Source organism: Antedon bifida, chromosome 5 (genome assembly GCF_963402885.1).
Source record: "Antedon bifida chromosome 5, ecAntBifi1.1, whole genome shotgun sequence".
Lineage (NCBI taxonomy): Eukaryota > Metazoa > Echinodermata > Crinoidea > Comatulida > Antedonidae > Antedon > Antedon bifida.
This window is the reverse complement of record NC_136230.1, coordinates 8,404,321-8,427,959: the sequence shown is the minus strand read 5'-3', so window position 1 is coordinate 8,427,959 and position 23,639 is coordinate 8,404,321. Positions and strand designations below refer to the sequence as shown.

The window sequence follows — 23,639 nt, the reverse complement described above, 5'->3', positions numbered from 1 at the left end:
TTTCGTGTACCGGTAATGAATAAAGTACAAGTACATCACGAATTTGATTACGTCATGGTTCAAGTTTTGAATAAAAGAGGGGTTGTGTATAACGTCAAGTTCAAACCTAGTTAAAAATAAGCTACCACTTTATGACCGACAAATATACATTGCACTATAATTAATTGCAATTGCTATAATACATTATTTCTTTTCTTTGTATCTTTTATCAGAATCTTTACAGTTCTTTTTACGATACAAATGACGATTATTTACAGGTAGTAGTTCACAATCGTCGTATAATGGTAGGATAGTATTTGTATAATTAGATGGACAATTGCAACAGTGTGGATAAGGAGTGCACTCGGGGTTACAGCATAACTGAGATTTCCAATCTATATCTTTCATTGAACTTGGAGAAAAGCTTATCTTTGCCGTTTCCATCGCTAATAGTTCTGCCAGTTCATCAACCAAGCTATAACTAGTATTACTGATGTCATCTCTTTCTTCTGGATCTAGCAATATATCGTATATAATCGGAGGGTCATACGATTGGAAGGTTGCATTTGCACTGCACATATAATCAATGGCGTCAGCTTCACATCGGTCAGTACATTCTGTGAAATAATGTGCTTTATATTGCGATGTCCGAAGCGCAAATGGTCCTTCGACTGGAGACGGTGTTATGTCATAAATCAACAAAGATTGTACCGGGCTCTGCAAAGACACATTTAGAATATGTATTAAAATACCAAACGATGTGAGTATTTGTGAGTAATAATAATAATAATAATTTCACACATTATTCTCCAAACTAATCATCAAAGAAACAATTGTATTGGTGATGATATTACATAATTCAAGACAAACATCTGCAATCATTTTAAAAGAATTCTCTCATTGGCTACACACATCCATCTCGCAATTAAACCATACAAAAACTTCATATCTAATAATGTTTATTAGGTTTATAACTAAAATATAACCGAATTATTATGTCATCCAGGTGAAACGATACGAAAATTTAGGGTTAACTAAAGAAAAAGAGTACAAAACTCGATACTGGTAAAATAAACAAAACAAAACTATATAAATTACCTCTCCATTCTGAAATAACACATCGGAGAAGTCCATCCCATCTAATATAATATCATCTGTTGACGACCCAGTTATACTTCTAATTGTTGGCCATATATCAAGATGGCTAAGCAACTCGGTTGATATCCCAGGGCTGATGCGTCCTTGCCAGTATATAACGGTTGGAACACGAATACCACCTTCAAAAGTTGTTGATTTCCCGCATCGAAATATTCCGTTAAATCCTCCCAAAATACCCTCACGACGGTCGGGCCTAATAAAATAATAAAATGAGTGCAAACATTTCATTGTCAACACGAGTGAGTGTATTCTACTATCTAATTGGATGATTAAATTATGTACATTCGACGTTCTCAGTATTACTACTGCACGTTAACATTTGATTGCTACGTGCGTACATCTATAATAGTCAATGCGTAATATATGAATCGTTATCACATATAATGAAAATATTTACCCGTTGTCTGAAGTAAAAATCACCAGTGTGTTTTCAAGAACCCCACTCTCTCGAAGTTCTTGCATAATGTCTCCAACCTCACCATCGAGTTCTGCCAGTGAGTCCGTATACGGTCCTCCAAGCGTCGTGTTCCTATAGCGACGTCCTGCAAACTGTGGTTTATGGGTATGCAATGAAGAGTAAATAAGAAAGAATGGTGTCCCATCACAAGCATTGGTCTGGATGAAGCTTTTAGCAGCTCTTATCTGTCTTTCTGCCAACGTTATCAAGTCTATTGGTTGTTCTATAATGTCACTGTTAAAGACTAGTGTACAGGGTGCCTTATCAGGAGCTTCATCTACTCCTTCACACTCATCATCCGGATAATAACATTTGAAGTTTGGACAATCAGCAAGTGTATTGGGAAGTCCAAAAAAGAAATCGAAGCCATGATTTAAGGGTAGAAATTCTTTCTTTTTACCAACACCAAGATGCCACTTTCCAACAAGACCTGATTTGTAACCATTACTGGCAAGCATTTCTGGAATTGTTATTTCTTCATGGCGTAGGCCATAGATGTTCTCTTGAAGAAACACAGCTGGGTCTATATCATTCCATACACCTGTACGTACCGGATAGCGGCCAGTTAGAAGTGAAGCCCTGTTAAAATATTTTATTTATTATTTTACTTTCTAATTATTCAGATTCTGATGTATAGCATATCAAGAAATAAGAGTATCCCTAGCTTGTCTTTGCAAACTTAAACAAGGAAGAAGAAAAAGTAAAAATAACAGAGAACAATTAACAGAAAACAAGAGGAAACAGAAAAACACAATATACAAAAGAGAAAAGAATAAGATAGAAAATAGAAATAAACAGGAAAAAAGAAGGGGATAAAGAGAAAAAGAAACAATACACCAAAGATTCAATCTCGAACTGCACTCAACATAATGAACCTCTAGGTGAAGTTGAATAGAATATGTCGTGTTACTATATTTAATTGTTATAATTCTACTTCTACACAAATATGTGGTAGAAAATCCAAAAATGCACAAAAAATATTTGACATAATTACAATGTCCTCAGACAGATTTGTTTCGGATAACTTGTCCCCTATGCTACCAAGTTTAGTTTGTAAACTCTAGCAAACTCGGAGTTTGTTGTTACAAGTGTTCCAATGTTTGCTAGTGTAAGACTAGACAGAATTCTAAGCTTCTCAAACAAAGGTATTGACTAGGTTTACTATTGCAAACAGAACCACATAAACAACTTGCCTTGCTGGACTGCATACGGGAGAAGCACTGTAAAACTGAGTAAACCTTTTTCCTTCTCTGACAAGGGCATCAATATTAGGTGTCGATGCCAGTGGATTTCCGAACGACTGTAAATCACCATAACCGACGTCATCGGCCAAGAAGATAACAATGTTTGGAGACTTGCAATGATAAAGATCAACTTTAATCACCAACAGAAAAATGACGAGTTTAATCAAATTTGTGACGTTCAAAGATCTTCCCGATTTAAACAACTCGAACCACATTTCCGATTCTGCGTTGAAAAGAGAAAGCAGTTAGGCCTACATTATTGTTTTGGTGTGAGGAAAAACAGTTCTATATTTAAAAATACTTGTTGTCCTGTACATAAGTATGGCCTACTTAAATATGTTTACATTAAATTAAATAGACCTATAATTAAATAAGTGTAAAGCTATGTGTCTACATTTCCAAATGGATGGTACAAAAATAATATTCATTCCTAATGTAGTCTTTCTAACGGTCTATTACAAAACATTTGTTATTGTTTATTGTATTGGTAATTATCGGTATTTTACCATAACTATATCGACGATACCTTTCCTTTTTTTCTATCGTTTATGGTTCACTCACCATAATAATAATAATGATTGTATAACATAAAATGGTATACCTTTTTTTGTTATTTTCTGTTTTTTCCTCTTTAATATAATTTATAATTTTAATCTAGTATAATACTGAACAATATTTTTGTTAAATTACATTCATTTATATTTCGCTTAACATTAATTTTTTGTTAAAACATCTGTTTGTATTGTTTTCTGGATAGTTACTAAACATCAATACACAATATTAATTACTTACTTACTCTGAACATTCATTTTTTTTTTTTTTACAATACCAATTGTATATTAATATTAAATAAAATTACAAACAAATTGTTAACTCATAAACTGATTTTATTTATTTAAACTACCTGCATTAAATGGTGTACACTAATAGTCTCAAGTATGAACCTGCACATACACACATGTAAACATACATTCATACACATAATGTTCACCTTTAGTAATAATATTATTTTAAAAATATGAATTACCGTAAATATTCATATTATTATAAACAATTTTAAACACAATGTAACTTATACGATAAAATATTGCATTCTGCCTGTCTGCCTGAAACCTTGGTATAATATGGAATATTTCAGATTATGATAAATGTGAGTTTTGTAAAAGTGGCGAAGTACAAAATGAATTGTGTTCACCTGCCTGTCTGTCTGTCTGTCCGGGTTTATTAAAGTATAATTGTCATACAGTCTTCAAAATGGTAGGCAGCTCGGTATGGGGAAGTTTGCGTTCGTTAGGTCGTCGTCAGGGTCTAAGGTTAAAGTCAAATCTCAACATTTTCCAATTGCTCGGATGAAACTGAAACTTATGAAAAATAATTCTGAGGATAGGTTGAATATGAATCCGATATCGAGGAGGGTGCCACTTAAGGTCATCGATGTCAAGGTAAAATTTAAAAATTGCTCCGATCGAGCTAAAACTTGGGAAAAGTTTTCAAACTTATTTTTGCGCGATCGACCTGAAACCTGGAAAAGTCTTCAAACTTGGTGGACGGATGCAGCTTAATATCAAAGAGAAAAGGTTTGCGTTCGTTGGGTCGTCAAGGTCAAATGTCAAAATGTTTAAATTTCTCTGATCGAGCTGAAAGGTGGAGAATGAATCTGATATCGAGTCTTCAAACTTGGTGGGCCGCAGGTGCAGCTCAGTAGAGGAAAGAGAACAAGTTTGTTACGGTCATCAAAGTTAAATCTAAACATTTTCGAATTACTCTTGGATAAATTAATCTCGTTTGAACTAAATTTGAAACCGCTCTGGGCCGGGTATGATCGCTATTATTAATTAATGGAGCAGTTTATTGTTTTTAACATTTTAATTATTTTTCGTTTGTAAGTGTTTGTACATGCAACAGCCAAGGGTTGTTGCTGTGTGTCCTTACTGAGCATTGAGAAGCGTTTCACATATTAAGAACACGCTTAATGTGGTTCCAGAGAACTTTTACATTTGTACAATAACAGAACACAATTCATTTTGTACTTCGCCATTGTTACAAAACTCACATTTATCAGAATCTGAAATATTCCATATTATACCAAGGTTTCTGGTTGTTGTTGTAATTATTCTATTAAATTTAATAATTTATAATTAAATAATTTGGCCGTCGAATTTTCATACTGGGCATGCGTAGTATAAATTTGTTCAGTAGCTTTGCTTCTCTAACACCCTTCAATTCAATTGCTAATTAATTTCTAAGTTCAAATTGGAACAAAATGTGTTTGAAATTTACTAATAAGACCTATTAAATATTTGTTTACGAAATTACGGAGGGAATGGGCCTGGCCTAATAAAAGAATACAATACAATACATTACCCGAGCGTTACTTGTGTGTAGTTTTCAAGTCCTCCTCTGTACTATACGGTTCGCAGTGTAGGTTACTACAATACTGTAATACAAAAATGCCAATACATACCCTCACAAATACTAAACATCCATAATTATGTACATAAGATCAAGTAAATAAATCAATTAACTGTTTACCATAATGACGTAAAATGTTTTTATATACCTAAAATAAGCCTTTTAAGCGGTCGGATGAAGTGGCCAAAATAGCAGTATACAAAGCCACAGCTAATTCAAGGGAGAAAAGATTGGTTATTGTGATAATAAGGGTTGTACATGGATTGTCGGTTAAAGTTCAGAAAAATGAACAAGATTATTTATACAACAGTATAACTCGACTGGGCCAGGGGAGGATAGAGACACTAAACATGAAGCAATACTAGGTGTCGAAAAGTTTATTCCTAATTTCTTTTTTTCCAGAGGGCTCTCTGGAAGCATGGAAAAGAAGCCGCGGTTTGGACCAAATGTACATTGTTGAAATTTGATGTAATGTAACGCCTGCTTGATTGAAGTAAAACAAAATTTAACAACAACAAAACATTACTTCTATGTCAAATTTATTGAACTAAAACAACAACAAAAATAACGTCATTATAGTTTAACGTTCCAATATATTAGAATAATTACATAGGTAATAGGCCTACCCTGTTTAACCTTGCATGGTTTAAACGAATTTAACCCGTTTACACACAACATGCTCAACACATACAGTACACTAAGATGGTCGATCATTACAATACCGACCGGACAACGTTTGCACTATTTGACCGTTTATATATTTAAATCACTTTTGCAATACTGTACAGCGATATCATTAATAGCGAGGCAGGGCGTGGTGTTTGTTAGATAAGTTCCTTTTTATTTTAGTGGAATATGGTTTTAATTCAATTATACAGTACTGAGTAAATACAGGGTACATGCCAAGTACATAAACCGCGTGTACAGCCTGGTAACATGTAGACGAAGTTCGCATCAGCAAAAATAGTAAAATCTGTAGTTAGCAGTTATTGCACACTAAAAAGGTAAATGGTGTACAATATAATAGAGAAACGTGTTTCCAATTCTAGAATGTAGTCCGGTGAAGTAAAAATTAAACGAGGGACCTGCTGCACAAATTGAATATGTAGATTTTAACAATATTAGGTAATAACTAAATGTTTGGACTATTTCAGGATTCGAACAAAATGGCCATGAGGGTAAACAAAACTATTGATCATTACAATACAGTATTATTCGATTCTCACGTTATTCAATTGAGATGAACATTTTTTGATAGAAAACAGAAATAACCTGTTTTTTTTAAAGCGTCAAACTACATTTACTTACATACAAATAAAATTAGCAAAATTCCAAAAATATGTCTTATTTTATCCTTAACATTACTATGCATTGTTTAAGTTCGGACATTATAGCATGCTGTATGTTTACAAATATAGTCTCCCTAAAACGCAAAACTACCAACACACAAAATAAATATGCAATGCCTTTATTGCTTGTATATCCATATATTAGACAAATGAAAAATTATAAACAAATCACAGAGTTAAAGCGTACTGGCCATGGGAAAAAAACCTCAGCAAGGCAACAATATTTGACCAATTTAAACAAAATAAATAAATATAGCACAATAAGTCCTATTTGGTTTATTTTCTGTGTAGATGCAACACTAAATTTACATCAGAAAATTGGGAATTTGAACGATAACATACTCCATAGAGGAATTCGGCGTACATTTGTCAATTAGTTACGTACAGGCACAAACGCTAACTACAGTTACTGTACAGTATACACCTTTCTAACTACATTATTTCTGCTCAATTTAGGTAAAACCAGAATATTTTTAATTTGCATACACCTACAATTTAAAGTACACTTGATATTTCTTATATTACTATTATAAATGTTACATTTTACAGACGCATACTTTTATAATATCCTTACAACAGTTTATTCTATTGGACGGGAAGAGACTTTATTCAATCCATCTCTTATGTAGCACAGACCAAATTCATATTAACATTTTAAATAAATAATTGTGTGCGCTTAGTTAAAAAGTAATTTTTTGTCTCGACTCTTGGTCTGCGGTATGGTTTTGTATTTGTTTTGTTATGCATATATGTAAACAAAATATACGAAAATGGTAGTAAAATGAATGCATTCATTACGGAAATATACTGGTAGTTTAGTTAAACATTATGAATTAACATAATATAAACGCACAACACGACAGTACTGTAAGTTCAAAGTCATTTGTGCATGCACCTTCATAAATTCACAGGAGCGATGAAACATATTGGTTTGTAGCCACATGCTTAGATGATCTTAACATTTCGTTTGAAGATATAATCTTATCAATTTCTCAATAACATATTTCTTATTAAATTCGTATTAAATATTATTATCTGAAAATCAACAAAACAAAAATTATTTTTACCAATATTATATGTTTAACAGTTTGCATAAATAACAATATAATATAAACCTACCTTAAAAGAATTCATAGATAGATATGTGTAGAAAATATGTATTAACATATTATTTTCTATATACACCATTTCTAAAATTAAAACTAAGTTAATACATACATTTTAAATGCAATTATTATTAATACAGTAGTATAATCACCAGAGTCTATAGTTTCATCAGAAACAAATTGAATCATTCTGATAAAATGGATTGTAAAAAAATATTGTTTTAGTAGATTTAGTACTGAATTTAAAGTACCTGGGTATCAAGTAAAACCTTATAACTAATTATCAGTAACGGAGTTGTTTTTATGTCGTGCTGTTATATGGATCAAATCAACACTAAAATTCAACAGTATAATTATGGATTATTAGTGCTTTGTTCTGGTGGTGACTCTACCAGCAACAATAAACTGAATTATTTAGAGGGTAGCGGATATAGTGTTCTTTGTAAAATCCTTGACGCTGATAAATATTGTAAAATTTATCACAAAATGGAACTAATATATAAATTATGAAACAGAACTGCTTCTAATTTCGATGGGTTTTTACTTAACTATAGTTACTTAAAATTTGGTTTCAATAAAACAAAATATATACGTGGATATTCAGTTTGAGTGCTCCAATCTCTAGGCCTACAGTTTGAATGTAAAAGCAAGTACAGTACAGTATAACTTATCTTTTGGGGAACACCTCTATTAAGCACTTATTGTGAAAAAAACAAAGGAAAATATTCAGGGACACTTTGAAGGTGTCCCCTTAATAGAGGTTTTTGGGGAGCATCTTTAATTTTTCTAAAGGTTTTGTGAACATGTTGTGTTGCTAAAACACGCTTTAGGATGATGTGCAGTAGACTTTAAATATTTAGGGACTAACAATAAATAGAATTTGAATAACATTGATACAAAAAAGTATGTAGCTAGAAAAGGTCAATAAAATTTAATCAAAAATTGCTTACAAAATAAATAAGGAACTTTGAACTTATACACTATATTATTTAATTACAAACATTTTCTAGTCAGTATTGTATCTAAAATAAAAACACATACTTAGATAATTGTTCATCATATGGCGCCTGAAGAAATAAGACTACTAAATCAACTTATTTCCACGAGCATAATTCATTTATTTCGAAAATGAAATAAAGTGTACCACATCACGACAGAAAAATATATCAATATATACAAATTAAAATCGAGAACTTAAATACAAAAAGCAGTAAGTGCAAGCTATAATGAGATTTCTTCTTGGCTAACAAGACCATATCCAAGACAACAATCATTGTTCTCTTTAAATATCGACTCAGTGGAAAACTCACATTTTATGAAAAGTTAGGAATAATGAATTTTATTAAATGAAATTCAGAATTTAAACAATATGAACAAAAGTTTTCAATTTTTAAACATGTTTGTTAACAGATGTTTGCTGTTTTTGTGGAAATGTTTTTATTGTATATGTCCAAAATGCATGAATGAAATGAAAACAACATTATTGTATACAAGACTAAGTGTTGGATAAAACCCAATGTTGTATATTACCTCATTCAATTAAACTATAATAGCCAGGTTATTAACTAATTTTTCATAAATTGTGACTCAATATTTCCATGGAAGGCTTCCTAAACCAAGCCTGCAATATGTACAATATTCACAGAAAAAGTTGCATTATATTTGAGCTACATGCTAATTACTACTGCTGGACAATCTCAACTGAAAGAACCAGTTTATCCTAGTTTTATACGAAAAATTAAAAAGACAAAGGCAAGAGTTTCTCCACATTTTGACATTTTCTTCTTGTTCAGACAGGGGCTGGATCTGGGAGGCCATTGCTGTTAACGGATTTCATAACGTAGTCATCATCACTCACTTCAATGCCATCTCCCTTCTCCCAATCTGATGTAGGTTTTAGCAAGCTTGAAATTTTCTACAAAAATTAAATTTAAAAAAATTATCAATTTTTGTTCGTCTCCCCCATCAGACCAACCTCTTTTTCATAACAATTTAAAAAAAACATGTTTAGTATTTTTTTAAATCACCATTTTTCATTGTAAGTTACAAAAACAAAAATTACATACAGAGATGGGATTAACACTGGTCAGTGAAAGGGTTAACTTTGGTGATTTGACAAGACAGTACTGTGACTTTATCACAGAAATTACCCACCATACTTTAAAAATGGCGCCATGCATACCGTAGATACAGTAGAATCGGTATATACTAAATATTTTATATAGCCGAAGGCTAGATAGCAAACTGCAATATTATCGCACTTCAAAAAGTGATTCTCCATGGAGAAGGAACCAACAAGATGGCGGCTGCAATCGACCAATCAGATATGCCCTACGCAATACGCACAACTATACTGTGTTGAGCCTATCTGCGCGAGAATGATTCGCAACACAGCATGTTAAGAGTATAAAAACGAATGCATTCTATATGGTCCTCATTTACAAAAAATGCTAGATTACCAAGAAATTATTCATTCCATTGCGATAAACAATATATTTAATTTTATAAAAACTTCACTGTGCTTTGACAAGAATATGTGAACTGTAATTTATGTGGTCTTAATGTATTGTATTAGATTATTATTTTTTATATTAAATAATGTTTTTGAACACATTTCTGCCATCTTGTTGGAATTGGAATCACTTTTCAGTCTGGAGTACGCTCTCTAGCCTTCAGCTTATTACACTTCTCTGGTATATACCAATCTATGACCATCTAGTAAGGAAGGCAATTTATATCCTTTTCACATCAGGATAAATTGCAACAAGTTGTAACTAGGTTTGATCTTCCAATTTATTACACGTTTTCATACATACACGAACCGTATCTGGTGTGAAAAGGGTTAAAGGCCACAATATATGGATATAAAAAGAACCTATCATACCTCCAACGGTGTATCGCCTTCACCATAGCAAAAATATTGATACACCATCATGACTGGAATAGGTACAAGCGAGGAAAACGTTAGTATCCAACCTATACATTCTGCCCAGCCAGGATACTCATACGAACCATAGGTGACCGGACTATACTGCGTCATGCTAAACACCGCAATACACTGTTTTACAATGAAAATTATTCAATCATCAAAATAATGCATGTTAGGTATACAAGTTATTATTTCATTTTAAAGATGATTTTTATTTACTATTGCTAACTTATGCTGGATGGTCTCCGGGAGTATGTTACATCTGGCGTAGAATAAGGTAGAGGTGAAGATTTTGTTAAAGTATTAGCTTGGACTGTAACAGTCAACTCCCTCAATACCGAATACATTCTGACTGGCTTAATATTTTATGGAAAAGTCTGGCATTCGGAATGTGTTTTTAATGGTAAATACGAATTTGGGACCTTTTGTAGCTTGAGAAAAAGTCTGGTTTTGGGAGAGTTTCCGGTTTTCAAGCGAGTCACCTGATGATTTATGCTTATACCTTGAAATGAATGCCCTAAGCATGTGGCATAAAATGTTTAAGTATAACACGCCATGTGTGCCAAAATGTTTTTCTTTTTACAAATATTAAGTCAAATTGTTTAGAACCTAGATTTCGAGATTACAAATTTTAATATGAAAGAATATAAGGTTCACCTGAATCTCTATACTGTATTGTTTTCAAGTATAGATAGATCTACAGACACAGATTTGCAATGTTAAAACAGGTTTGCTTCGTTTTATGTACTTACAAAAATGACGGCTGGAGTAAGAACACACCAGGACGCTTTGTATAGTGCCCAAATTGACGGCATAAAGCCTATCATTTCCCTAGTGTTGCTCAAAAGTCTATCAGCACCTAAAAAATGAAAAATTAACAGGAAAGTGTTCAATATTTAATAAGTTCTCAAGCGATCAGTTAACTTTGATGTACTGGATATAACTCCAATAGGATTCAGATCAGATTTAACTGTAAGTAAGTTTAAAGTATGTATTTTTGCGTTTCAATGCAGAACAGGCTAAATGGCAAAGTAACTAGATAGATAGACCGCAATTTAAATCAAATAAAGAGAGGTCTACACTATCAAACTTTGTGACAAAAAAATGTGATGTACCCATATATGGACATGATAATGTCATATCACTACTATATTTGGGCACATCACACTTTTTTGTCCAACTAGTTTGATAGTTTAAACATAAGACAATGTTGTCATAAGAGTATTTTTTATTTTTACATATGTGGGCATGGACACAGTGCCTCATATCAGCATCTTGCTGACCTCCAAGTAGTACATAAATAATGTTGAATACTACGTACCATATATCCATCCTATCACCAGACATTCGAACATTCCAACCAGCATCAAGGACAGCCAACAACAGTACCAGTTAATCAGCTCAAATACGTAGATCCCTCCTTCCATACACAACGGCAGACCGAGCAGAAAACACATCACGCACACGGCCAGCGAAAACAAGGACTTGTGTGGACGCAGGTACTTGGGGAACTCGTCAACAATTCCACAGATAAATGTCTCCGACATACCAAACTGGAAGAATAAGATAAATAGTAGATATTATAACAAACCTGAGTGTACCTTTGGCATTTGATTGAACACGCGTTTGGCAAGAAAAGTTTGCTAATGTAGACCAGTTGATTAACTTCGGCACTCAACTAATTTGCCGAAGTTTGAGCCAATCAAATCACTCTCTACAGTCATGTGATTCTGCAGGTGGGAAAAAGACTAGTTTTTTTCTTTTCTCAGAAAGAAAAATGACAAACTTGAGGTGCTAGTGTAAACAAGGCTTTATACTCTTTGATGTGTAACATAGATAAAAGCAAAAATAAAACATTTACCTGCGTATCTAAACCAACAAGGAACAGCATGAAAAAGAAAAGGAATGCCCAGAGTGGAGCCACAGGCATCTGGGCAATAGCCTCAGGATAAGTGATAAAGACCAGATCAGGCCCTGCAAAAAATCGAAAAAACAAAGATTCCAAATGAACAAATGTTTCAACTAGACAGCAAAATTTAATATATATAAATAAAATACTTACATTTTTCTGGTACTGATAAACAGACAAAATAATAATATAATATACAATATTATTAGTAAAACTAAACTTTATTAAATTACAATTTGTCATAATATATATACTATACAGATTATTATAAATAGCCTAGTTTACTAATTAAATAAATTATTGTTATCAGGCGATGATGGGCGTTGATCTTCATCGACGACGTTGGTGTTCTATCAAAACCCCTTCCCACAAAGCAAACGTAACTGTATTCTAATGGCGATGATTTGGTGGAAAATCAAGGGAAAAACACAACACACACATCCTCATCAAATTGAGTAAATTACCCCTTTTTTTTTTGGTTTTTGTATTTAAAGGCAAACTGGGAATATTATGAACTATAAACTACTATACTGAAAGAATGCATTTAGAAATGTATTCCTTCAGTAATTGTTACCAATAAACAGAGATAAAGGGCTTTTAAAACTCATAATGAACGAATGTTGAACTTGCTGACTCCATGGGATTTTTCAATTGCGGCGGCGACCGATTGTCTGCCACGCTTTAACCCAAGCTGGAATCAATCAAGCATAACGTGGCACACGCACCCGTTGTAGAGACATTCTGGATGGGAATGCCAGTCTTGTAAGACATAAAACCTAGTGTTGAGAACACAACGAATCCAGCGTAGAAACTCGTAAAACAGTTGATCAATGGAACTACCAGCGCATCTCTGTAAGGAAGAAGAAATGTAATCTACCTGGAAGGCAAAGATGGGCGCTGGCCCAGAGGTGATGGCTAGCCCAGAGGCGATGGCTGGCTGTCACATTTTGACAAATTTTTTCCCCATTACGTATTTTAAATTAATATATAATTTACGCAAGACATGAGAAAAATCGGCAAAATTTAAGAGAATTTCTATTTTTCCTAAATTACAAATGTTTCTTAAAATAATTTAATTTTTAAAGAAAATTATTTTTCTCTTTTTTAAAAGATTATATCAATAATTTATTACTATTCCAACAAGTAACATTTTAAATTTGGTTTATTTAAAATTGTAAATGGTTTCAAACTTGTTTTAGTTAATATGTAAAATGTATTAAAACTATTTTAAACAATTATTTTAACTTAGTTGATTATTAATTTGTATTATTTGTCAATCTTTTTTTTTAGTTTACTTTGATAAAATTTATTTGTTTAAAAGGATTAACATAGTCGATATAAAATGGTGAAGAAATGTAATTGAAATGTGTCGGTGAATTTTGATGGAAAATTTTGTCTTTTAATCTTTTAATTTAATTATTAGGATAAAGAAAGAGTAAATGAAAAAAATATACATTCATGAAGAATTAAACAGAGTATCTGCCGCAACATTGTCCAAGTCTCCACTGGAAAAAATGTCAATTATCAATCAATATTATAATACAAACAATTTTTTAACAATTTCAAATTACTATGTTTATGGTTATTATGACGGTGACTAGAAAATGAAAATATGCACTATTTCAAAACGTTAGTAGACATAAAGCAACATGCTTTTGTTGCTAACTCTTTACAATTTTTTTTTAAGGAGTCTTAATTTTATTTTTTATATTTTAGTAATTGGGATGAGACGCTGACAATGGGAAGGTTGGAAGGGTGGGGTACTACGATAATTTCATTTATTTTATTTTTTGGCAATTGTGCATTTAAGCTTTGTTTTTAGGGGGTATGAAAGACAACAAACAAGGAGTGAATAAAGATAAAATTGGTGAATATGGAAATCATAAAACAGCAATATAGCAATTTCATAATAACAAGCAATAAATCTGTATCATGCATAAAAGCTACGAATTATCATGCAAAACTGATGATACTATTAAGAGTCACTAAAAAGATGTCTAGGTATGCAGTGTACAGGCCATATTCATTACAAAAAAAATTGTATTTAAATTGGAGGGAAAAGTTTTGCTTATATTAGATTTAATATGGAATAACGTAATTAAATTTAAAATTTTATAGATAATAAATTGCCTCTGTAAAAGCTTTGAAATGGACACAGCAAAAATAATTTTGAATTTAATTGAATAAATAAAATAATGAATAAAAAGCATTTTTAATTTAGATTTATGTGCAGTAAAAATTCAAATTGTTCACTTATACATGGAACGAAATGCAAATGGAAGGGCTAAAGCGAAATATATCATACAAATTGTGCCATGCAGATGAGCAAACTATTGGATGACAAAAGATAATCAGATAATAAACTTAATTAATTACAACACAGTTCAGGAGTGTACAAACACTGTACTAACAATATACAAAAAAAATGTATTGGCTAATTCATTAAATGTACATTATTGTCTTATAATATTATAATAAACTAAGTTCATAAGGCATTACTTAAAATTCCCATCCCTAAATCAATGTAAACCCCGAGAAACGTAACACACCTATAGCAATTGTGGTGGAACTTGTTGAAACTTGCGAATGTCAGAATGCCTCCCCAAGCCGGTCCGAGCGAATAAAATATCTGCGTGGCAGCGTCATTCCAAACCTAAACAACAAAAACAGAGAAATGATCATTATTTTAAAAATATTTCAAAATACACAACCATATTTATTAGAATAAATTCCCCTGGACATTTATTGTTCAGGGTGATTTTCAGCAGGGTAGGGCATGGATATGTTTAGTAAAATGCAGCCAATAAATTTTACAAAAAATAGAAATGTGTCATAATACAGAACAGTATATAAATGTGGCAGGGCGTTCATTCAAGGAAAAAATAAATACCCCAGGCTCTTTTATAAAGGCTGTGGAGGGAGGCTGTGGAGATTGGATACAAGGTTGTGATTTTATATTTTTAAAAAACCAAAGAAATGTATAGATTTTATAAACAATCTTGATGACAGCACCAGCAAAAATAATATAATAATAATACTAAATCTATTTATTTGTAGAAGTACTTGTCTAGGCAATGTTTTCAACCTTAAATAATACAATTTAAAAAAATAATTAGATTGGTTTTTAAGCATGCTCCGATAGGTCGCTATGCTTTACTGCTTCGACTCTTTGGAGCCATGTTGCTCAATAACAAACTACATGACTGTCAATTCTCATTTAGGTTTAAAGGGGTTCAAGTTCCAACTTAAAATTATCATATTAATCAGAAACGATTGTAGGTTATGTTGTGTGTGTTGGACCCACAGTCCCCAGATTCAGGGTAGCAGGGGTGGATCCTGGATTGAACAAACAAACATTTTAAAGCTTTGTCTACACTATCAAACTAGTTTGACAACAAAAGTAAATATGGTAGTGATATGCCCAAATATGGTAGTGATACGACATCATGTCCATATAGTATGTGCACATCACATTTTTTTGTCACATAAAGTTTGATAGTGTAGACAGAGCTTAACAATATTAATAGACAAAAATAGATATTAAAAAGTAGTTCATAATCGTATACGTATAAAGTCTATATTTTAAATCTAAACATTGGTTCCACCCGAGAAAAACCTGTATTTTCTACAATTTATGTTGGGTTTGGTTAATCTTCTTCTAAAGTCCTATTTTCTCTTCAAATTCAAGTTTTCCCATATTAATTTAGAAAATACTTAATCTAAAGCGGAAATCCTATGTTTAAAAAGAACAGAAACTGAGAAAACAGAGGGTGACAATATCTAAATTTAGTGCTTTCAGGTTAGCACAGGCTAAGATGTTGTAATAATGTGGAAATTGGCAACATATGATTGGACACTAGGAATGCACGCACCTGAACTCAATTGTGCCAGAACCCCAGGTAATCACAAACACTAACTAACATTTTCATGACAAAAAGATAACACCTGATTTCCAAAAGAGGTTGTGTCAACTTTGACAAACAAAATGAGGAAAGAACTGAAAAGAACTGGGTAGAACTAGTTGTGGAACGTTCCAGTAACTAAATGACGGGAAGTAAATTCAATTGGTTACCAATGGTGTATGCTATGCACAAAACAAAATAATGTCAACACATCTGTTATTATGCACACATCCGAGTCATGATATTATAAATCAAATTTTTGAAAAATAAAGAATTCCCTAAAAATTAAGCATAAAAAAAATCCTCAGGCAAGAAATTAGCTTGAAGCTGTATAATTTATGTGCACTACCCGCTATTATATTGTATTTATAAATTTATCGTTGAGAATCTAGTACTAATGCCCCTTTTGGTTACTGTAAAACTAAAAAAGGCCAAAAATAATAATGCCACACATTTCCACACAGACATTGGCTAATGCCTAGCTTACCCCATAAAGGCACTAGAGATTTTTTACTTGCTGAAACATAATGTTGCCATATAGTACTTGTTTTTTCCTTTTTTTTATACTTACACAGCATGCCCGATATTCAGGAAAATTGGTATATTGGTGTCCTCACAAATGTTTATTATATTAAAAGGTACCTCTTTCTTTCTTTCTTTATTGCCATTCATAAACACTCATTATTAATTATTAAACATACATAAATAAGCATAATACCAAGAGGAAAAAAAAGAATGGAAAAGGGGAATCTCAGAAGTACAGCTTATAAAAGTAGAAACCCAATATACGAGGTGAAATATTATTTAGCACACCCTCTATCGCTCTGCATTTTGTTAAGTATTTCGCTCAGTTCATAAGCAATTCATTTTTTTAAATAACGCCCTCTATGTTTGGATGTATTTGTTAAAAATTATAGCACCCACTGTGATTTGGCTGTGCTGTATAAAGTCTTCATTCATGCATGTTGACTGATGTGCTATTTTGCATTGTTCCCATGGATAGGTTTTCATCCCTGGCTTATAAACTGCAACAGCCTAGATTTTGTCCCCAAGTCTCATGACAGCTTATATAACAGGGACACAGGAAGGCACATATTGCCTTGTGTAGGGACACTATGAACTCAAAGGATGGCTTACTGACCAGGCATTTTCACAATACATGAAGTGATCAAAGGAATTTCTGATGGATCAACCATATTAAAAATCCATAATATTTTTCTATAAACGGTGATTCAAAGCATAACGAAAAACTTATTTATAGAAGACGATTTACGTATCAAATTGAAGCTCATTTAAAGTTTGACAACATACAACAAAAATATGTATGAGATTTTTACGATGAGGTTTTCAACATGCGGAAATCTACGACAAGATTTTAGAACCGTTTTAAAATCGCAAATTGAAATTAGTACTTTCAAACAATATAAATTTTGTAAGTATTAATTATGAGTGGATACGATTTCTTCCATCAAAGTCATACTACTTTATTCAAATTTTTTTAATATTCCAAAAGTGACACCCCTCCATGTGCTTTCATTGTGATACCTTGTAGAGAAACAACAAACCTTTGCATCTTTTAAAGTTTCCCAGTTTGGTTTCAAATAAAAGTAGATTCCATCCCATGCGCCTTCCAGTGTCAGTCCACGTATCAGAAGAATCGTAAGCACAACATATGGAAATGTTGCAGTGAAATACACAACCTGTCAAGATTAAACATATACTTTCAATACATACAATCTAACTTGGTTGTGTAGAAAAGATTATGCATTCACATTCCATTTCATTTATTTGAAAACGTCTGGGGCTTCTAAAGAGATAATGAAGCTTGTGAGCCAGAAGTCCCAGCCTAAAATTTACGACATTATGTAGAAGTACAATCCATAAAAATGAATAAAAAACTATATAATAATACATGTTGTTGAGAATTTTAAAAATATGACTTAAATCTACATACAAAGTTATTAAGATTACAGAGAGCACAATCATTTGGATAGTGTGGACTAAATAAAACTCCATCACTATAACTTTGTTATGGAAACCACAAGAAACAAGTTCTTATAAATGTTTAAGACATTTTTCTGTACGTTAAACAATCTGCAATAATATTTACTGAACTGATGAGCCTACAGTGTGCTCTGTAAACAATTCATTCAATTGATGAATTTTTTTGTTTGTTTGTGATAGTTGACAATCTTAAGGATTTGCTTCCTAGAGCTAATTTGCGAATTTGATTATGTACGGCATAGTTCATTTCAGTTTATAAAAACATAATAATTCCACAATAATGGTAAAAAAAACCCGACAATTTACCTTTCCTGAAGATTTAACGCCTTTAAATATACAGCAATAGACAATCACCCAGGCCAAGAAAAGACAGGCTGCTAACTGCCACCTCATACTCCCCATATCATCAATACCAGGACTAACTTGCAAAACTTCATTCCTTAAAGTGAAAAAAAGAGGTTTTAGGAAAAATAGAATCTGTCATAAATCAATATGGTGGTCCAATTAAACCATCACAGTAAATTAAAAATAAAAGGTTTTCATGTAGTCTATGCAGAGGAGTATAGCATGAGGAGCTGCTCAAGTCACTTTTGAGTTAAGGAGGATTACTCATAAGTAGTTACTCACAAGCAGTTACTCACGAGCAGCTACTTACAAGCAGTTACTTACGAGCTGCTGCTCCAAAGAGTTACTCACGTGCAGTTACACACAAGCAGTTACTCATGAGGGGCTACTCACGAGCAGTTACTCACAAGCAGCTACTTACGCACTTACTCACGAGCATTTCATATTGAGTTACTCCACATTTTTCCATAAAGTTTGGGGTATTATCTTTTAGAAGAATACTACGCAAACATGAATCTGCCTGGCTGTTTAATGAACACCGATACTCTTACAGTTTGTACTTAAGCTTGGCTACAGGCATGAATTTCAGATAGTATTAAAGGTACTCTACATACTGTATGTTAAAAATGTGTAATAGAAATTACAACGGAAAATATAAATCTTGAATTTAATGAATTTGGACGATAATCGTATATTAATTTACTTACTTCCAATATTCTTCAGCAGGAATGGTCGATACATTTGAAATCAACACCGTTTCATTGTCAGAGTTGATACCATTGGTGCCATTAGCATACCCACAGGCATCTGTGTTCCAAATGTTTTCACAGCCCTTCCACGGCAAATCTTTTGTGAAAGATTTAAAGAAGTAAAATAACGCCCAGGCTAGAACCAGATTGTAATATACGGTAACAATGCCGGAGATACACACCATTGCATATCCAATTCCTGCAAGAAAACAGATAGATATTGATATTAATTACATACTAAAACTTATAGAATAATAAGATGTCTTTGTATTAATTAACCCCTTTTATTTGTTATAATACAGTAAATTAATAAAAGCTTTTTATAAAAAGCTTTTTATAAAATGTTTAAAAAAACAAGAACCTACAGTAGATATGACTTTGCGATGACGGTCATCGCCTGGACCTAGAAATCATTTAACCTGTGACGCATCCCAATATCCCTGCATGCGCACAAACATGACATGTCGCAATTCGAAAACTACTTAATACAAACAGAAATCTTTCTTTTTTCAATCATATTTTTACCTTTTAGTAATGAATGAAATATAATTAAATAATGTTTATGAAAAAATAGACAGTTAAAACATTACGGCTAATCATAACATCGAAGATTTATCAATAAAACGGGCGCTGGAAGATTTTATGATGACATACTTATACTGAAATTCTGAGTGACGGTCCATTAGGACTTTTTCAAAAATTGAAATGCATTTAGTAAAGCATCTTCTAATAATTGGTTACTCACTGCTAATATAATCAGATAAGATTCAGTATCTCACATTCTGATCTTTACTAAGTTATTATTATTAGGCACCAGGACATATGGAGATTATTATTATCATTACGATCAATTTAACCAAAGCAACCACAATAATTCATGACAATACAATCTCATATTTCAAATTAATTAGCATTTTCCAATGAAAATCCCTTATTCAGGAACCTTTTGAAATAAATTAAAAGAAAGATAAACGGTTTGCTATAGTAATTGCACAGTACAGTAAACAATTGGGAAATGTTATGTGTTTATTTGGCCTATTTCTGCTTGAAAAAAAAATTAACTAAAAGGAAAACAAACTTTTAAAAAAACAAAATTGTCATTGTCTTTTTTTGGTATTGAAAAATATAATTACAAGAAAAACATAATTTAAAATAATCAAATTTTTAATCTTCCTTAAAAAAATAAAGCAAAACCGTGGAATAAAGTTATTTTATTTAATAGGTTTCAACAAATATTTTCCAAGGCGACCATAAAATTGATTTATACTTTTGAATCACGATTTACTGCACTTATATAGTCAATTAAGGAAAATCTTTCATTCAAAATTCACAATGTCAATTAAAAAAAAGCAAAACCATGCAATAAAGTTATTTTATTTAGGTTTGAACAAATATTTTCCAAGGCTACCATAAAATTGATTTATACTTTATAAAACATGATTTACTGCACTTCTAGTCGATTTAAGGAAAATGTTTCATTCAAAATTCACCATGTCAATTGCACACAATATTGAACATTAGTGTATACTAATGTTAATTAGACAACAATATATCAAGCCTACACAAAATGATAGAGCATCAGCGTGATAATGACTTTTTAAAGAGATATCGTTTCTACGACATTAAATTGTTTCTCACTCTGCAAATATTTTGAATAGTTTACGGAGATTATTATCTACTTATTTTTGAAAATTTGATTGGCTATTCTAGGTGTCCCCTTCTACTGTATTGCACATACTTATTTAGGAAGCACTTCATCTCTGAAGCAGATTATCAACAAATAAATTAGGAAGACACACCACAGAGTGCTTGATGTTCTCAATGTACTGTAGTAGTAAATGACGCAAAAGAAAATTAACACATAGCATTCCTGACCTAAAATACGGTCAACTAATATCTTTAAAACGCATTTAATGTAATTTACCAAGACATGCGTAGGAATTTAGGCAACCAACTTGTAACATAAACCAATTTTAGATTGACTTTATATAATAACGAGTTACTGTCGTCCGTGATGGTTTGAAATCTTGGTTAACATAATATCAAAATGACAATGTTAATAATCGTGTTAAAATTATGTTTGTTAATGTTAGAGATAGTAAGGTGTTAAAATGAAGAAAAACAGGAAAACAAAAAATTTCAGTCAGAAATCTGTCTGAATCATGTTTTTTGACATTCAGAGAACCTCTATAGACAGCCATACTGTACAGCATGTGTAATGTTAAATTTACATGATAATGTCATAGTGTAGGCTTGTATACAATGAAACTGGAAGTGTACATACTCTAAGATAATGTACAAACAAAACCAAGACAGCAAACCTGACCTACTACTGGGCCAAAAATGGAGGGAAAAAAATGTCGCTATAGTCAATCTACTTAAAGCAATATTTCCCTTTGAAAAAAAAATGGGGTTAGTCAATCTTTTTTAGTCAAACAATTTTTGTAAAATCTGGGAATTTTAAGAGTCCAAATTTGGAACAATTTTTCCAGTTTATATAATCATCTAATGTGTTTGTTACTACCGTTGTAACACCTACAGTTAGCACATTAAAGATGCGTACTCAAAGACTTTGTTAAATGGAGGCTTGACATTTCAGATGGAACTTAATGTTACCAACGCAACGTTTCTTGCGCATCATCAAATTCATAACACAAATTGAATTATATCAGATAACAGATAATTAGTTAACTGTATAAACATCCTTGAGAACAATGTATGGAAACTGTGTTTAAGGTTTGTTTAGAATTACTTTACAGACTTTTAGACATATCATACAGATGGTCATATTAAACAAGAAATATTTCTTACAAAAAACGGTGCTCGCTTATTGAAAAATATTTTTTATTTCAAATTTGTTTTTGAATGTGTCATTTTATTGTCACATAATAGTTATTTTACCTGAAAAAATGTAATTTAAAGCAACAAATACTTAAATTGTCTGTCAGACAATGGTTTTTGGGTTTCTTTTCTCTTTTTATATGTGAATAAATATTATTTTTTGGTTACAGAAGTGAATACTCAATTTCTGTCACTTTAGTTAATTTTTTTGAAGGTCAAGTCTGGGGGTCACTTCATCACCCTAGATATTTCAAGTGTGAAGTATCCTATTAAAAAACACAAACTTTAATTGACTGTTTTGATAATAATTCAATGAATATCTGACACTGACAGTAAATTACAGTCAAAAGTCAGTATTATAGTCAAATGGGACTCATAAATACAAGAAATGCTTTGGGATTTGTAATTTTAGCATGACATGTCCTAATAGACTCTTTTCCCAGACGTTTTTTGGGTCTAGCAGCTGGAATCTATAAATTATAGTGGAGTTTACATTTTCGCATTTCTGTCGTCCTTAGATACTATAACTGCTGCTTGCTTTAGCTTCTGATTGAGTAGTCCTAATGGGACGTAGCGGGCTAGAGCAGCAGCGTGATAATAATTATAGTGTTGAGACTTTGTTACTACATAGAACTATTAATATTATTATATTATAGTTCCATGGTTACTACTTTACCATCACAAAATAATATATAGAAATATAATGTCATATTGTACACAAGGTCATAATGAATCATGATATAGTGTTGAGACTTTGCAGTTACAAAATTAATCAAAACAGATTTTTGTCAGTATAAATATGGACATAAATTGGTATTATAAGCTTTCAAATTTCCTCCTCTCAAATTTCAAACTAAACAGGAAGTGTGCACTGTAGTTGAGTATTATTATTCTTTATATTATTACCTAAAATGTAAATGGAACGTTCCTATTCTCCATTGGGAACATAATACTTGGCAGGGAATTGTTTTAACCAATATGGGAGACTTAAACAAACCTTATTAATAATGTATTCCTTGTTATTTACACATTTCCCATTGTTATGTAAAATGTATTCACACAGAACCAATATTTATAAGAATGCTTCTACTTGCTGTACAAGTCCTAATCAATATTAGATTCTATTAGATCACTTACAGTACACTTGGCAGAATAGCGTATCCAAGATAACAGAATGGTTAAACAGGCTAAATACTAAATAAATAACTAAACAATGGATCATGGATTAAGGAGTGCAGATGTTACTATGCCGTGC

The 23,639-nt window shown here is 31.9% G+C and overlaps 2 protein-coding genes across 3 annotated transcripts in view; both read right to left on the bottom strand.

The window, feature by feature from the left end:
- Nucleotides 1–100: 100 nt before the first annotated feature.
- On the bottom strand, nucleotides 101–2,212 carry LOC144842194 (arylsulfatase A-like). Its single transcript, XM_078698594.1, has 3 exons — nucleotides 1,535–2,212; nucleotides 1,078–1,330; nucleotides 101–696 (listed from the first exon to the last, which is right to left on the bottom strand). The coding sequence occupies exons 1-3, from the start codon at nucleotides 2,050–2,052 to the stop codon at nucleotides 184–186; spliced, it is 1,284 nt and encodes a 427-aa protein (XP_078554720.1). The 5' UTR covers nucleotides 2,053–2,212; the 3' UTR covers nucleotides 101–183.
- Nucleotides 2,213–5,772: 3,560 nt separating this feature from the next.
- The window catches only part of LOC144843826 (sodium- and chloride-dependent glycine transporter 1-like), a 45,348-nt gene continuing 27,481 nt past the window's right edge, over nucleotides 5,773–23,639 (bottom strand). For both annotated transcript variants that reach the window (XM_078700782.1, XM_078700783.1), the window contains 10 exons: nucleotides 19,502–19,742; nucleotides 18,756–18,888; nucleotides 18,011–18,145; nucleotides 15,093–15,196; nucleotides 13,269–13,393; nucleotides 12,496–12,608; nucleotides 11,956–12,187; nucleotides 11,387–11,493; nucleotides 10,590–10,763; nucleotides 5,773–9,620 (listed from right to left, as the gene is read on the bottom strand). In XM_078700782.1, the coding sequence (XP_078556908.1) occupies nucleotides 9,495–9,620; nucleotides 10,590–10,763; nucleotides 11,387–11,493; nucleotides 11,956–12,187; nucleotides 12,496–12,608; nucleotides 13,269–13,393; nucleotides 15,093–15,196; nucleotides 18,011–18,145; nucleotides 18,756–18,888; nucleotides 19,502–19,742 (1,490 nt within the window). In that variant the 3' untranslated portion in view covers nucleotides 5,773–9,494. The remainder of the gene's footprint in view (nucleotides 9,621–10,589; nucleotides 10,764–11,386; nucleotides 11,494–11,955; nucleotides 12,188–12,495; nucleotides 12,609–13,268; nucleotides 13,394–15,092; nucleotides 15,197–18,010; nucleotides 18,146–18,755; nucleotides 18,889–19,501; nucleotides 19,743–23,639) is intronic.